Source organism: Oryzias latipes, chromosome 8 (assembly GCF_053564925.1).
Source record: "Oryzias latipes strain Hd-rR chromosome 8, Olatipes_Hd-rR_3.1".
Taxonomy (NCBI): Eukaryota; Metazoa; Chordata; class Actinopteri; order Beloniformes; family Adrianichthyidae; genus Oryzias; species Oryzias latipes.
This window is the reverse complement of record NC_136244.1, coordinates 1,882,007-1,896,640: the sequence shown is the minus strand read 5'-3', so window position 1 is coordinate 1,896,640 and position 14,634 is coordinate 1,882,007. Positions and strand designations below refer to the sequence as shown.

Genomic DNA, 14,634 nt, shown 5'->3' with positions numbered 1-14,634 from the left:
CTCTGGGTTCTCATCTGACCCGCTCCGGCGGCTCAAATCTCTTTAAACCACTACGACCCACTGTGACGTCACAGCTCCTCCCCGAGCTGGGGGTGTGTGGGGTGGAGCCTCCGTCCGTCACGTGATCCTGATCCAACCGGAGGCTGGAGCGTGAAACACGAGTGTAAACAAACAGCTGCTAATGGGATGAAAGAGTCTGATCAGAGAAACCGGAACTCTGAGGAACAGCTCACCCGGAACCGGCTCGGACCGACCAGAACCTCACCGGTGCAGGTGGACCTCTGTCCCGCAGGTAGAACATCTGAAGAGCTCGCCTGAAAGCGACAGCTGCTGACGTCACACCGACGGGAACGTGAGGTCCTGTAAGGAGGGGAACTTTTTAGCTGGATGGATTGAAATTCATTTGGAATAAAAGCAAATATTGACGATTATTGAAGAAACAGACTCATATTTAAAGACCCATTCCAATAAAAAAACTGTTTTGAACATCTTTATGTGGTATTTTTCTTATCATGGAGGCTATATGTTAAAAAAAAAGAAAGAAATTACATTTCTGATGGTGTGTAACAACAATTCAATCCATCGTAATGTGTGGTTGTTGATCTGATCCAAATCGCTTTGAACGATCCGGATCTCTGACCCAAAAGTGGATCCAGATTCTCTGACCTAAAGTGGATCCAGATCCTCTAACCTAAAGTGGATCCAGATCCTCTGACCTAAAGTGGATCCAGATCCTCTTCATCCAAACTTCCAGACAGAAATTCCTGCTACTGAACAGTTTTCCAGATTCTTGGATTTCTTCCAGATCATCAAGTTAAATGAAATCTGTGTCCAAACCAACAAGTAAACTAGAATGAATGTCAAATCCATTCACATGGTAGTTTCCTAAAGTTCACCACTGTTGTTTTTCCACATCCAAAGAATCCAAAGGGAACATTCTTAGAACATTCTAGACTCTGGATGGTCACATGACTTTAGTCAAAGTCTGTCCACACATTGGACTGGAATGATGGACTGATCCGTGTTCATGACATCACATGTGTGTTTGCTCGGTTTTGCCTCACAGTCAAATAAACCTACAGTACATCAATCCAGATGGTATTTTCCAGGATGGATCATAATTGATGTATTTTCCAACGGTTCAGGTCAATCCTATGGATGGATGGATCTGGTTGGATGATGGGAATATCAATCAATTTATCCGTGAAGTTGTTGATTGGTTACTTTAGACGTTTTGGGTCAAATGATCCGTCCGCAGACCCTGAACTCAACAGTGAGTTTACATCTGGAGACTGTAATGACGCAAGAATGACCCCCCCCCCCCCCCCCCATTCAATAGGAACGTTTCAAAGAGGTTTAAACTTTGACATGTTTGATTTAAAACAAACATTTATGACACATAACTGCTAAAGCCTAAATTCCTGGAACGTCGCGGAGCATCACCTGGTTTTTGTTTTAACTGCGTGGAATTGTGGATTTATGCATCTTTATTTAATCTTTTGTCATAGAAACTAAACAAATGTTCATTTATTTAAGTTTATGCATTAAAAAAAACACACTTGCCACTTTTAATTGAGTATTTTGGACAGAATCAGGACTAAAATATATGGTGTAGTGCTAAAAAGATGAATGTCAGGCACAGCTGCATCAGTTTTAAAGATAAATGATTGTAGAAAAAAGCCCCCAAAGGCCCCAGACTGCTAGATGTTTAACGTTCAGGATCTTTGACAGGAGAGAATGTCAGAATCGTGTTGTTTGGAGTCGTTTTGGTCAGAATTCCTCTCATTTGTGGGACAGAAGCAACACCGCCCCCACCTGAGAGGCTGAAGCTTCACTGCTGGTGTGTGATCTCCTCTGAAGCCCGGATGGGGGGGTCAAATTAGGATCAGCTTCAAGTCAAAGAAAGACCAGACTGTGAATTTGGAAAAAAAACAAAACACACATTCTATGTCTGAAAAAAGAACATTTGAAGAGTTTTAACTTTAAAGGAATTATGAAAAATGTGAAAAAAGTTGATTCCATTTGAAACGTTAAAAACTTAAAACCTAAAACTGGGCCCAAATGAAAATTCCCGTTTCTCTGTTTTTTCTTCTTTCCTCCTTCGCTTTCAGTCTTCTGTTGACAGTTTCAGACTTTTCAGGTTTTCTCTGCGGAGCCAAACGTTCAAATCTTTGGCTTCTGGGAATCGAGTCAAATTTACTTTTTTTTATTATTATTATTTGGACTAATTTAAGATTGAACTACAATTGATTTTTTCAAACTTCCAATAATATCTTCAAAAAACTGTTTCTAATTTAGTGGATTTAGACTTTAAGCTGGTCCTAACTCGACCCCCCCACCGCGACCCCCCCGTTCCCTCCATGTGGATGTTTGGGTGGAGGAATGAGCGAGTGGACTTCTGAGGCGTGTGACGTTTCCAGAGGAAGCCATGGATTTGGAACAGGAAACATTCATGCCTTTATTTCATGCATGGATAAATGACCCACACGCGCGGCACGGTTCACGCGCGGCACGGTTCACGCGTGTTCACGTGTTTTTCTTTGGTCCCTCTGGTCTTCCTGATCCTCTGGAAAACTGCGCTCCTCAATTTGGAAAAGAATTCCGAACAGAGACACAGAAAATCCACACTGAAGACCAGAACTGGCCAACAAAGTAAATGTACTTGGAAAATTACTTTTACTTTAGTAAATTTAAATAAATCTATCAATGACTGAACCAACAGCATAAGTTATTTATTTGTTCTGCAGAAATAAAAAATTAAAAGTATTTTTCTGTCTTTAACGTTCATATTTTTCTAAAGCTGTACTCATAAACTTTAAAAAAAATGTAGAATTTTCTATTTTTTTTCCATAGTGCTTTAAAAGTTTCCTGTCATCGACCAAGGAAGGAAATATGTATTTTGGCTCCTTTATTATTTGATTTAGAATTGTATAAAATGTCATTTCTGCTTATTGTTTATGCAGCTCGATACATATCTATAAAAACACAGTGAAACCAAAATTACTGCGACTTTTGCCAAATATACTTCATGGTTTTCCAGTGCTGACAAACTCATAAAAACACCAATAATACGTTTTCCTTGCTTTTTAATTATAGTTCAGAATAAATCCAAACTTTCTTTCACACAGAAGTCAGACGTTCAGACGTTTTTTTTGTCACATTGTACGGTTAAAATCATGAAATTATGTGAATTTATTGGTAATAGAAACGATAATTTCGCTTGTTTTGCTTTTGTTTCAGATCAACATATTTCAGGTGATTTAAAAAAATGATTTCCTCCTTTACTAAACCCATCTGACAGAAAATCCACTTTTCTTCTAATTAAGACGTTTCTAAAACCTTTGATGAAATCCACAAATAGATCAATTTAGTTATGATTTGGTACTTTTTCGCTCTCAATAATGTTACTTTAAGATGCAGAATTTGACATGAGTGTTCAGGAAAAAAGCTCCTTCTTTACCCACCGCCTCAAATTGGATTTAACACAGTGCAACTGTATTATAAAGAATTAATTTACAACAAATCAAGTAGTTATTAAAACAAAGAACAATCACTTAAATATTCTCTGGGCCTCCATAAAAGAAGAAAAATAAACAAATAAATGAGACTGATGTAAAAACAAGTCATTCAAACATGAGAATTCAATCATTTACGAGGATAAAGACGTAAATTTATGCTTTTAAATGTCACAATTTTACAGGAAATAAGTTGAGCTGTTTTGAAAATAAAATCTTACATTTGATTTGATTTTGGCATATTTTAATCGTTGATTGTAGATATTAAGAAAAAATCACACAGATTTATCCAACTTATTACAGAAACAATAAAATTCATTGAAGCTTTTTTAAATGTTTCGACATACATTTTAACATTCATTATTATTAATTTATTGCAGATGATGTTCATCCCATTGAACGTAATTTTCATAAAATAAAAACTTTATTTTCCTTTTTAAAATCATAATTTCACAACTTTATTTTATTTTATGGTTGCCGTCAAAACCCATGGAGTTTTGAAAAATTAGCAAAACTTTTCCGGCCGAAAACAGCCAATTTGGGGGGGAAAGCCCTTCTACTGCCCCTAGTGGAATGATGATGAACTACAGGACAGAAAACATGGACCCAGTTCAATACAGTAGGTTTCTAGGGAAAGTTTAGATTATGTAAATGACACCAGAGTCTCAGAAATGTCCGTATCAAATATGATACAATGGGTAATATGGAGTTAACTCCTCTACATCTGTCTTCAGATGGGTTTTTTTTTTTATTTAGCATTTATTTACCCAGGAAATGTCTCATTGAAATCTCTTTTTCAAGGAAGTCCTGGCCAGGGGGAAACAATAAATTACATTTACAATAAAAATGTAATCATTTAAAACGTAAAATGAACAAAAATGAGAGCTTGTGTGAAACAGGTACAGTTAAAAGTGACTTTCTCCTCCAATCTCAGCCTGGATTTAAAGATATTCAGAGGAATTAGTTTTTCTAATTTCCATCTTTTTTGTAGAGCCTTCCATTGCCTTCCTTGCCAATGCTTCAAGTCTTGTTGTGTGTCAGCCTTTAATGTCACTCTAAACAGAACAAACCTTGCATCCCTCCACTGTTGTCCACGCTTTGGACATGCCTGTGCAGTGTTGGGATGTCAAAGAAATAAAATGAAAAGTTCACTGAATGCAAAATTCAATTCATTCACTTATTTCAGGATAAAACTGTGTTTGCAATTCAAGGAGTAGAACCAAAAACGAGTTTGAAACATGAGACAGAATGTATTCAAATCAAAGCTTTAGATGTTATAAACATCGGAAAAAAAGGAGGAAATCATTTCAGAACTTAGCCTCTGTCTCAAACTAAAGAAAATATACAAACGTGTGAAATACAAAGAGTAAAAACTACAGAAAGGACTTGTTCTGGTCTAAATATAAAAGCTTTCTGGCAAAAGTTCAGCCCTGAAAACGGGCTTTGAGTTCAGTCCGTTTGTCTCTGCATCTCCTTCCAACATCTTTCTGGGGATGTTTACAGTTTTTCTCCTCAGAAATGGATCTCAAGCCGTGATGTCAGCAGCTCCTCGCTGAGCGCCAGCTCATCATCTGGGTCAGAACCTCAAACGGGGCTGAAGGACGATGGGTCCTTCAGCGGCTCCTCTGAGCGGACCAAAACCGGGAAACGGATCAACTCAAATCTGATCCAACGCCGGCAGACATCTGCCTCGTCTGCCTGAATGTGGCGTCCGAGACCCGCTTTCACGGGAAAACCTGCAGAGCGTCTGCCAGCACTGAAGGGCTTTAGAACAGAATCCGCGTCATGACGGAGAGAAATGAATGGAGTGTTCAGGAACCACAGAATCCCTGAACCTTTTGACTGGGATCCACAATTTGATTCAACATCCATTTATCTAGGAAACTTCAAAAAACACACAACTAGTAATAAAAAGGCAGACAAAGGTGAAGCTTTCGCAAAATGAGGCTTTCTGACATAAAAAACTAAGTCAAAGCAGCTTTTTGCCTGAAAAGACCCACATCAATTCAGATGCAGCAGAGATCAGCTTCCTATGGAATGAAGCAGAGAGGAGAGTCCATAACTGTGCATCACGGAACCCGTCAGAACCGATCAAAGAAGGTGGGCATAAGGCGTGCTTATCACGCTTAGGTTTCCCGAGTGAGAAGCTTACACAGACATAGCCAATCATTGTACCAATGAAAGGCAAGAGCTAGGCCTGCAGGATACATCGCTAATTTAGCTGTGCAATACGCATGTCGCAAAAGTCTGCAAAAACTGCGATCAACGGTTCCCTTAAATACGCTAAAACAATCATATGGCAGCTTGAAGTATTTGACGAATTAAATCAATTCCTTTATGGATTTGACCAATCGGATGAATTCCTTTACATCACTGACCAATCAGACGAATCTTCTCCTCTGTAGACGAGGGTCATTTGGATTATAATTTAAGTTATTTTGACTCTTATTTACATTAAACTGTTGCAGTGACATGGAAATGATGGATTTAGTTATATCATCGTTGCAATATTGATCACTAATATCGCGATTTGTCCTCGTATCGTGCAGCCACCTTTCCACCCCAAAACCACACAGCAACACTTCCACACATCCTCTAAACTCAACATTTGTTCTGAAATCTACTTTTTTTCTCTCTAGCATTCCTGAAAAAGCAGAAAGAATGAAACCGGGACTGCAAACATCAACTGGAGCAGTGAATCCCCAACAGTAGTTTGATTCCGGGACAGGAGAAAGTCCCGTTTCCGATGTCCGTCCTGTTTTACTGTAGCTGACGGTCCCTCCCTTTCACTTGCCCCCTCCCCTCTAGGACCCCGCCTCCTGCTCCTGTCCCAGCGCCTCCAGCAGAAGTCCCATGGGTGTCCTCTTCAGGCCGATGCTCTCCAGCTTGTTCTCCAGCTTGTTCTTCAGGCTGCGCAGCCTCACCGACGCATGGATGCAGACGGCTGTGAACGATGCAGACGCTCGCTCAGCAAAACCAGACATTCATGCAGAAAACACGCAGAACAATTAAAAATCCTTTTTCTAATTGTCATCAGTTCACAGACAGGTGAAAACAGAACTCCTCTGCTTTAACCGGCCTCCATCACTCTCAGAGAAACGCGTTCTTTTTCCATTTCAATTACCTTTTAGGGCAGCAGGGATGCTGCTTTTTGAGAGTTTTTCAACCACTAAGAATCCTTTCAGATCTGGAGATACGGCAGAGAAACAAAAAAAAGCCACTAGAACCCAGCAGGTCCACTTCTGCTGCTGTCAGAACTTTACTGAGGCTGAGAGCTGAGAGCGCTGCCAACCAGAGCAGCTAAACCCCTTTCAGTCTGGATCAACAGAACGACACAGGGGCTGCAAACCCTTAAGTCCCACTCCCATCATCTTCTCATCTAGTTTTTTTTTTCTCACCCTGATGACCCCGTTTTTAGCCAAAATCCAAAAAACTGTGTCGTTTTTTAGGATATAGTTTCTGCAGAGCGGCAGAAGTTCATCAGAAATTTGCCTCTGAGTTGTGCACTATAAGGCAGACCGTCAATGAATGGTCTGTTTTCAAACTTATGTCATTTCTAAGCTGCACTACGTTGCATTTAGTGTCAGTCAGACTTTATTAACTGAGTTCATTCTAGAACTTATTTGTATCATGCTACACGTGAGCTGCGTTAGCGTGTTCACAATAACACGCAGTCTTCTTTGGAACTCGTTAAAAAAAAACATAAAATAAAATAAAAACAGGCATTTTGACAGAGCGCTGTGTCCAAATACAATCATGTCTATAAACACAACCAGAATTAATCCACACATAAGAAACTCTGGACTGTAAAACTCACCATTGTTTTTTAAAAATAGTGCAGAAAATATGGCAGAAATGCCGTTTTTAATCTTAAGTTAGTCTGAAGCTTCGGACGATTCATGGTGCCACGTCATGCGTTAATTCCTGATAAAGCACACTTCAAAGGCCTTTAACCCGCTTATACCATGGTCACTCACAAAAGAAATAAATATTAACCAGTTATAGTCCTTAAGTCTTGTTATTTTTCCGGCTTGGATCGCTTTGTTTTTACAAAAAGAGGACTATTTGTTACGTGGTGCGGTCAAAATTCTGCGATATAAAGCGATATATCTATACTGATGGTCACGATGAGTTAAAGAGAGAAAGTTCACCTCTTACCGCTTGTTTCTGTCCAGATGATGAAGCTAAAGGTTGTTTTAACAAAGCCAGCGCAGGGATACAGAACATTTAAGCTATGTGACCGGAACTACTTTTTTGGGTGTGCTTCATCTCTGTGCATTGTCACTTTTTTTTCCATGTCTATTGAACCTTTTTCAAATTAACAGACGTACAGAGAGTATAATGAGATGCATTATCACTGTTTAATGCACACCCAGCAGCCAATCAGAATGGAGTATTCACCTACCATGGGATGCATTTTCTTTATACATGTCCTCCATCAACAGAAAAAACCCACAAGAACATGTTAAAAGCACCATTTTCATGAGAGTTTGCTTCTGTCAGCAGTTTAGGGGAACTTTATGCCCATATTTGAGTCGGTTGAATCAGTGGCCGGCGACTAGTTAGACCAGAACTCACAGGTCCAAGCGGCTTCACCGTCACGTCTCTTCAGGTCTCTGTGGAGATGCAGTGTCTCTTGTTGTCCCTCACTCTCTCTCTCTCTCTCTGTCTGGAGGATCTGAGTCCGTACGCAGCAGCAAAGACAGAACCGGCGGATCAGAACCAGAAATTTGGTACAATAGTATCCAGGGTTTTGTAGCGACGATTTTTTCTTGTATCTCCAGCAGGATAATGCAAAAAAAACCACAGAGGGCACCTTTTATTACACGCCAAAAAGGGCAGGTGCTCAGGCACCCCTGGGGGGCTGTGTGTGCACGTACGTGCCCGACCGCGGGTTTGTTATGAGTGTAGACTCCAACGTTCCTGACTTACTCAGTACGGGGAACGCAATCCCAAACAGGAAGACCGCCACTCCTCCAAGCGCCAACATGAACAGGTAGGTGGCCAGAAGGACGGCCGTCACAGACACGTAGGGGTGGTTTCTACGGAAACGGCGGACAGTCGCTTGGTTTTCTGCAGCAAACACAAAGCCCAAAAACGCTATGGAGACCACCGTCACCCCAACAAACATCTGGAACGGCTGGAAGTACCTGAAAGCACAAACAGAGTCCTGCATGTCAACGTGAACCCATGTGACTGGCGGGAAAATTCTGCGTCCTGCAGACGGAATGAGGGTTTGGCGAGAATGCAGCTCCAGCTCCTTCAGGTCTGCACGTCCACCTCTGCTCGAGCAGAGGCTGCATCTCACGCCACGCAGTTTGAAAGATGTTTTCACGAGAAGCTTTAAAGTCCCACTCCCATCATCTTTTGATCCTTTTCCAAAGCCTTCCCGGAGGTCTTTTATTTATGCTCAAATCTAAGTGTTGTGGGTGGGACTGTTGGTGCAGTGTAGCCCCCCCCTCACTTCCCATCATCCATCTGTATACATTACACTCTCTCCCTCTAGCTTACAGCCCCTCCCATCCCCAACATAACATTACTGGTGCAACAAAAATGGCAGCATCATCAGATCCATCCATCCGTCCAGTTTAGATCCAGATTCCAGCTCAGACCAGGAAAACAAAGACATTCATGGATCTGTTGGTCTGCAGGTGGAGGATCAGAAAGGGGCGGAGCTTGGAGACTTTTCGTTTGCTCCTGATTTATATCAATTTGAATCCAGAAATACTCAGAAAATGAATTTTATGCTGAATTTTCTTACTAAATGACCTCCATTATCAGGGAAAACGCCACAAGAACAAAAGACCAAAAACACTATTTTCTTCAGAGTGGGACTTTAAAATGGAACCAAGTCGACTGTTTTATTTCACCTTCTGCTTTGCCTGCATGAATGAGAATCTATACAGTCATTAAATATCCTTAGATTATGTTTAATTGTGGTTCTAGTTTATTAAAATCCTGAAATCTTCTATCTGTGGGGGGTGGGGCTTCAGCCCCCGTACAGCTGTGAACCGCCCCCGCTCTGAAGCAGATAGGCACGCGCTTCCTAAGATCTGGCCGGGGGTGTGAGCACAGCAGCTGTATGCGCGTGACCGCAGACTCACCCCACGATGAGCAGCAGCACGAGCGCGCTCAGCAGGTAGTTGGTCTGGTAGTACAGCAGGTTGTTGATCATGCGGTGGTTCCAGCGGTCCAGGTCCCGCACGTCCGGCACCGCGAAGCGGGCCGAGCACAGCAGGAAATCGTCCAGGCTGCGCAGGGGAGGGGGCTGCACGCCGGCCATCTTCACAGATTCTGAAAAACTCACTTTCCCGGGATGCCGCGCGGCGACGAAGAACGTGGCATCTCCCCCTCCCCTTTCGTCTTCCAACAGGAAATGGCTCCCAGAGGCCGAAATCTCAAAGACTTCCACAGAGAAAGGGCAGCTGTTACTCAGTCACTCTATTGGTCGGAAAAAACATTCTTGACCTAAAACCATTTTCTTTAGCAAGTTCTGAAAAATCCCCAAAATTTTAAAAATATGCAAGTAATCCAACTTATTCATTCATCATCATCATCTTCATCCATTGTTCCTTTTTGGGGTCTTGGGGCTGCTGGAGCCTATCCCGTCCACTTATGGGCGAAGGCAGTGGACACCCTGAACAGGTCGCCAGTCTGTCGTAGGGCCACAATCACACACCCATTCACATCTATGGACAATTTAGAGTTGCCAATTAACCTATGACGCATGTTCGTAATGAGCTCGTATTTATCAGGCGAGAACTGCAGAGCTGATAGCAGGAGGAGACACGCGGGGCGGCTTCAATAAACACTCCGATCTTCTGCCGGGAACTTGACGTACCGCGGGGCAGAGACCAACTCGCTGATGACAGACAGAGAGTTCGCGCCAGCGTTGCCAGATAGAGTCACAGGTTTCCAGTCGAAAAGTCATCTGAAAACCGCCAGACCCAGCCAAAAACCGCCCAACACAGCTTTTGTTGATGTTTTTTTTTCATACTGGACTGATAAAATAAAAGATTTTTCTAAATAAAAGATAGTTCAGACTAATAATAAAATGTGTACAATATTTAATGTTTCTTCAGCGGAGCGCCTTCTTCCATTCATTTTCTTAACCCGCTCTATCCCCGCTATAACCTGCGTCCAGCTCTTTCATCCTTGTGCTGCGCTGGAGCGCCCCGACTATTGTATTTAGCGCTCTCTGTGTAGAACACACTGAGGAGCGCGGGGGAAACCAACTCTCAGCTACAGAGGATGTGAACAGGTGAACAGGTAGAGAGGAAAAGCAGGTAGAGAGGCAGGGGAGGGGCTTTGGCTTCAAACTCTGTCAGAGAGATGCAAACACGGGCGTCAGATTCAGACGCAGCTTTCCCTGCGGGAGTTGAAGCAGAGACTTTCTCTGGGATGATTTTATAAACTCACACATGGAAACATGATTACCAAGTAGAACTCTTCAAAATAATAAACCTGATCTCTCCACATTCTCAGTGTCTACCATGCATCGATAAACACATCGCTCCATGCAGAGATCAGACCAGAACCAGTAGCTCCTCCCACACGCGGCCGCGGTATCATCCTTTAAAGAACATAATGTGCATTTGCAGAGACGTATGCTTCAGACGATATCCGATTGGCCAATCTACATGTCAATCAAGTCCCGTACATCTCAGTGAGGATTTTGATTGGCTGGTGGATTTTAAAGAAGTTCTTTTTTTTTTTATCTTTTCTGGCCCGCGATCTACACTCATGTCATTGAAGATCGACCGTTCTATCGCGATCGACATAATGAGCACCTTTGAAAAATATATACATGCATAATATATATAATGATGTCAAAACGGGTTGTGGCTCCGGGTGCTTTCTTTTTATTAGGGGCGGTCCCACATGGCTCTTTGAGTAAAAAAGGTTGCCGACCCCTTTGCTAGGCGGACGCCCGGTGCGGAGCGCGGACGCCTCTGCGCTCTGCCCCTCGCCCCGCGGGCTCCTTACCTCCCCCTTCTTATCTTCTCTGACACCCCTCACGAGGGGGGGGCGCCAGGGAGGAGCGCTTCATGGCCCCTGACATCCGGACCCTGCGCGGCTGCCAGCGGACGGAGCGAACCGTGTCTCTGAGCAGAGCAGCCAGACTTAAAGTTTTGTGCTGAGGGGAGGGGACGATGCTTTGTTACGTGTGGGGGGCTTCAGACTGCCATCCGTCCCGCAGGTCTATGTGAACGAGCAACCGAATTCAGGAGTATCATGTCTCCCGTCTCCGAGCAGAGCTCGGGCCGCCAGCTCACACAGCGGCTTTGGGGCGGTGTGTGTCCTTAGAAACTGTTCAAACAATCACGTGGATTTGTGTTTCTAGTCGTGTCCCGACTAAATAAAGGCTGATGTTATTCCCACATATTTACGTGCAGCCAAGATGCAGATTGCCGCATTTCCCGCATCGATTTTATGTTCATCCAAAGCTAAATGTTGTTGTTAGCGCGTGTTAGCCTTCACCTAACCGTTCTGCCACAAAAAAGCCCTGACCACACAGATTAAAAATAAAATGATGAGCGAACAGGCGCTTCATAATAACCATAACAATAATATAGGCACATTTGGAAGATCATCACGTATTTTACGGAGCTGCTAAATATTTGTATGTAGCCACTCGGCTTGTTTACATCAGGACTCATTTCCGCTTCCCGTATTATTAACACTACTGCGCATGTTCAAATGATTTATTCCGAACGAAGGTGAGACATGTGAACGTTTGTTCTAATCGGAAAAAGTTTTTCTGTGCCCATGAACACGGTTGAATTCTAATCCGACCATTGATCCGATCAAGACATTTTGCACATGTAACCGCGGCTAGTGAGTCACGCCTCTTCTTGCATGTCTGGTCCCTGCAGGATGCCGAAGTTCACAATAGGAAGTCTGCAGCCCTGAGATCCAGTGTGGAGGAATGAGCCTCTGCAGCACTGCTGCCTCCCAGGCAACATCCAAATGGTCAAAGCTGACCTCTTCTGCACTTGTGCTATCTTAGATGACCCCCCCCTTCCATTGACGTGTTCTCCCTACCATGACAAAGGTGGATAAAGGTGGGAAGATTTCATGTAATCCATGGACACCAGTGAAGATCACAAATCATTGAAGAAAAAAGGTTCAGAGCACTGTCTAGTGGGTCTAGATGACCCAACTCCCAATGTTAAAGTGCCTAGGATAGCACAAGGGTTACAATGCAGAGAAGTCTCTGTCCACTCGCTGACACCTCTAGCTTAGACCTTTTATGCAGTTTAGCTTGGATTGCGACGCATTTCTGCTGATGTTCCTAATTTGTTAGTCACTTTGGGTAAATGTGTCTGTTTTTTAATGGGAACATTACAAAAACACATCCTATACCTGAACGACTGCAAGATATTGGAACTCTTTAGTTGCGTGTGCTGACAACACAACCACACAAAAAATATGAATGGAATTACATTTATTAGCCTACAGAGGTCTGGATGTGGAATCATACTCAAAATGAAAGTGGAAAAACTCACTACAGGCTGATCCAACTTGGATGCAATGTCTTTGAAACTAGTCAAAAGGAGGCTCGGTAGTGGGTGTGGCCTCTACATGTCCGTATGACTTCCCTGCAATGCCTGGGTTTGCACTGGATGAGGTGGCGGTCTCCTGGGGGACTTCCTCCCACACCTGGACCAAAACATCCGCCAACTCCTGGACAACCTGTGGTGCAACCCGGTATTGGTGGATGGACCGAGACAGGATGTCCCAGATGTGCTCAATTGGATTCAGGTCTGGGGAAAAGGGCGGGTCAGTTTATTAAAAAAAGTACGTTTTTAGAGAGGACTTAAAAACAGGCAAAGATAGACTCTATAGCATGAATTGAGAGGTCGTTCCAAAGTTTTGGAGCTGCTGCAGCAAAAGCAAGGTCCCCTCTTAGTTTGAATTTTGATTGAAGTACTTTTAGAAGCAGTGGATCTAAGAGGACGGGAGGGGACATGAGAAAACAGGAGCTGACAGAGGTAAGGAGGTGCCAAGCCACGTAACGACTTAAAAACAATAAAAGAATCGTAAAATGAATTCTAAAATCAACAGGCAACCAGTGTAGCAGGGGTGAAAAAGAGACAATGTGATCATATTTCCACGAGACGTGCAGCCGCATTGTGCATTAGCTGCTAACCCTCACGTATGTGGAACAACAGTAATCCAGCCTATGGTAATAAAGGCATAGATCACTGATGACCCATTTGCAAGATTTTCACTGCTTTTACATTTCCCACCAAACCTCTAGGTGGTGGACATGCAAAAGAAAACAGTAGAAAAAGTGAAAGAAGAAGAACATCATCAAGTTTGCATGTTCAGCGAGTTCTTGAAAATGCACCAAAGTGTGTATGCAGCTTGAGACTTGACCTGGGACCAGCGGCGTGCGACGAGGTTGATGGCTGGTGAGGCACCGACTCCTCTGGAGTCTGATTTAAAATTGCAACAGCTGAATATTTCACCATTTATCCAACAGCAGGTAACAGCATATAAGATCCACACAAGAAGATATTTGTCCAGCAGAGAATATTTCTTCTATAGACATGCACAGAACACTCTTATTGTGTATAAATTATTCATATATACTGTAAACTAATTCAAGTATACAGATGTGTTCAGCACACATTTCATTTTGACCCCAAGTAACTATTTATAGTATTTTTCCAACTTCAAATTCTGTTGTTTTTATCAGTGTTATCAAATGATGTCTGTGAAAATGATCATAAAAATAATTCTTTTAGGCCTGAAATGTAGTTTTACTACATTTTTCCACTTGCTCCCATGTTATTTTCAAAAGACAAAAATTAAAAACCATGTTTGGCCTCACCTTTTGAGTCCATGCGTTGATCCTTCTCCACACAAGGCTCTATCCTAAGCTCTAACATTTAAATTCTGCTATTCTAACCTCAGAAACTGTGGAAAAGGTGTCGAGTCAACTGAAAATGTATCCAAAATACGGATCAGTGGAAAATAATATTTACTTAATGTGATTTTCTATTTTATCACAATGACAGGTGAGGCCTCACCTGACTTGCCTCACCTGAGCGCACGTCACTGCCTGCATGTGCTTCCCAGTAAAACTTGATGTTTTAACGGAGAGGAGTTC

General features: G+C 42.7%; 1 protein-coding gene across 2 annotated transcripts; it reads right to left on the bottom strand.

The window, feature by feature from the left end:
• Positions 1 to 3: 3 nt before the first annotated feature.
• Positions 4 to 9,894, bottom strand: praf2 (PRA1 domain family, member 2). 2 transcript variants are annotated; one of them, XM_078951092.1, is made up of 4 exons: positions 9,620 to 9,894; positions 8,448 to 8,665; positions 234 to 360; positions 4 to 143 (listed from the first exon to the last, which is right to left on the bottom strand). In XM_078951092.1, exons 1-4 carry the CDS (start codon positions 9,796 to 9,798, stop codon positions 11 to 13), a joined length of 657 nt encoding a protein of 218 aa, XP_078807218.1. In that variant the 5' UTR covers positions 9,799 to 9,894; the 3' UTR covers positions 4 to 10. The 2 variants fall into 2 exon arrangements, with proteins under 2 accessions (XP_078807218.1, XP_004071931.1); XM_004071883.5 differs by lacking the exons at positions 4 to 143; positions 234 to 360 and adding an exon at positions 3,649 to 6,459 and having other exon boundaries at positions 9,620 to 9,880.
• Between the last annotated feature and the right edge of the window lie 4,740 nt (positions 9,895 to 14,634).

What these genes read in the sequence shown, in the direction of transcription:
- praf2 (XM_078951092.1), bottom strand. Translation starts at nt 9,798, where the DNA reads ATGGCCGGCGTGCAGCCCCCTCCCCTGCGCAGCCTGGACGATTTCCTG. An exon ending in GTGCTGCTGCTCATCGTGGG is followed by an intron (nt 8,666 to 9,619) that starts GTGAGTCTGCGG and finishes TTGTGCTTTCAG; the next exon opens with GTACTTCCAGCCGTTCCAGA. An exon ending in TCGGTCCGAGCCGGTTCCGG is followed by an intron (nt 144 to 233) that starts GTGAGCTGTTCC and finishes TTCACGCTCCAG; the next exon opens with CCTCCGGTTGGATCAGGATC.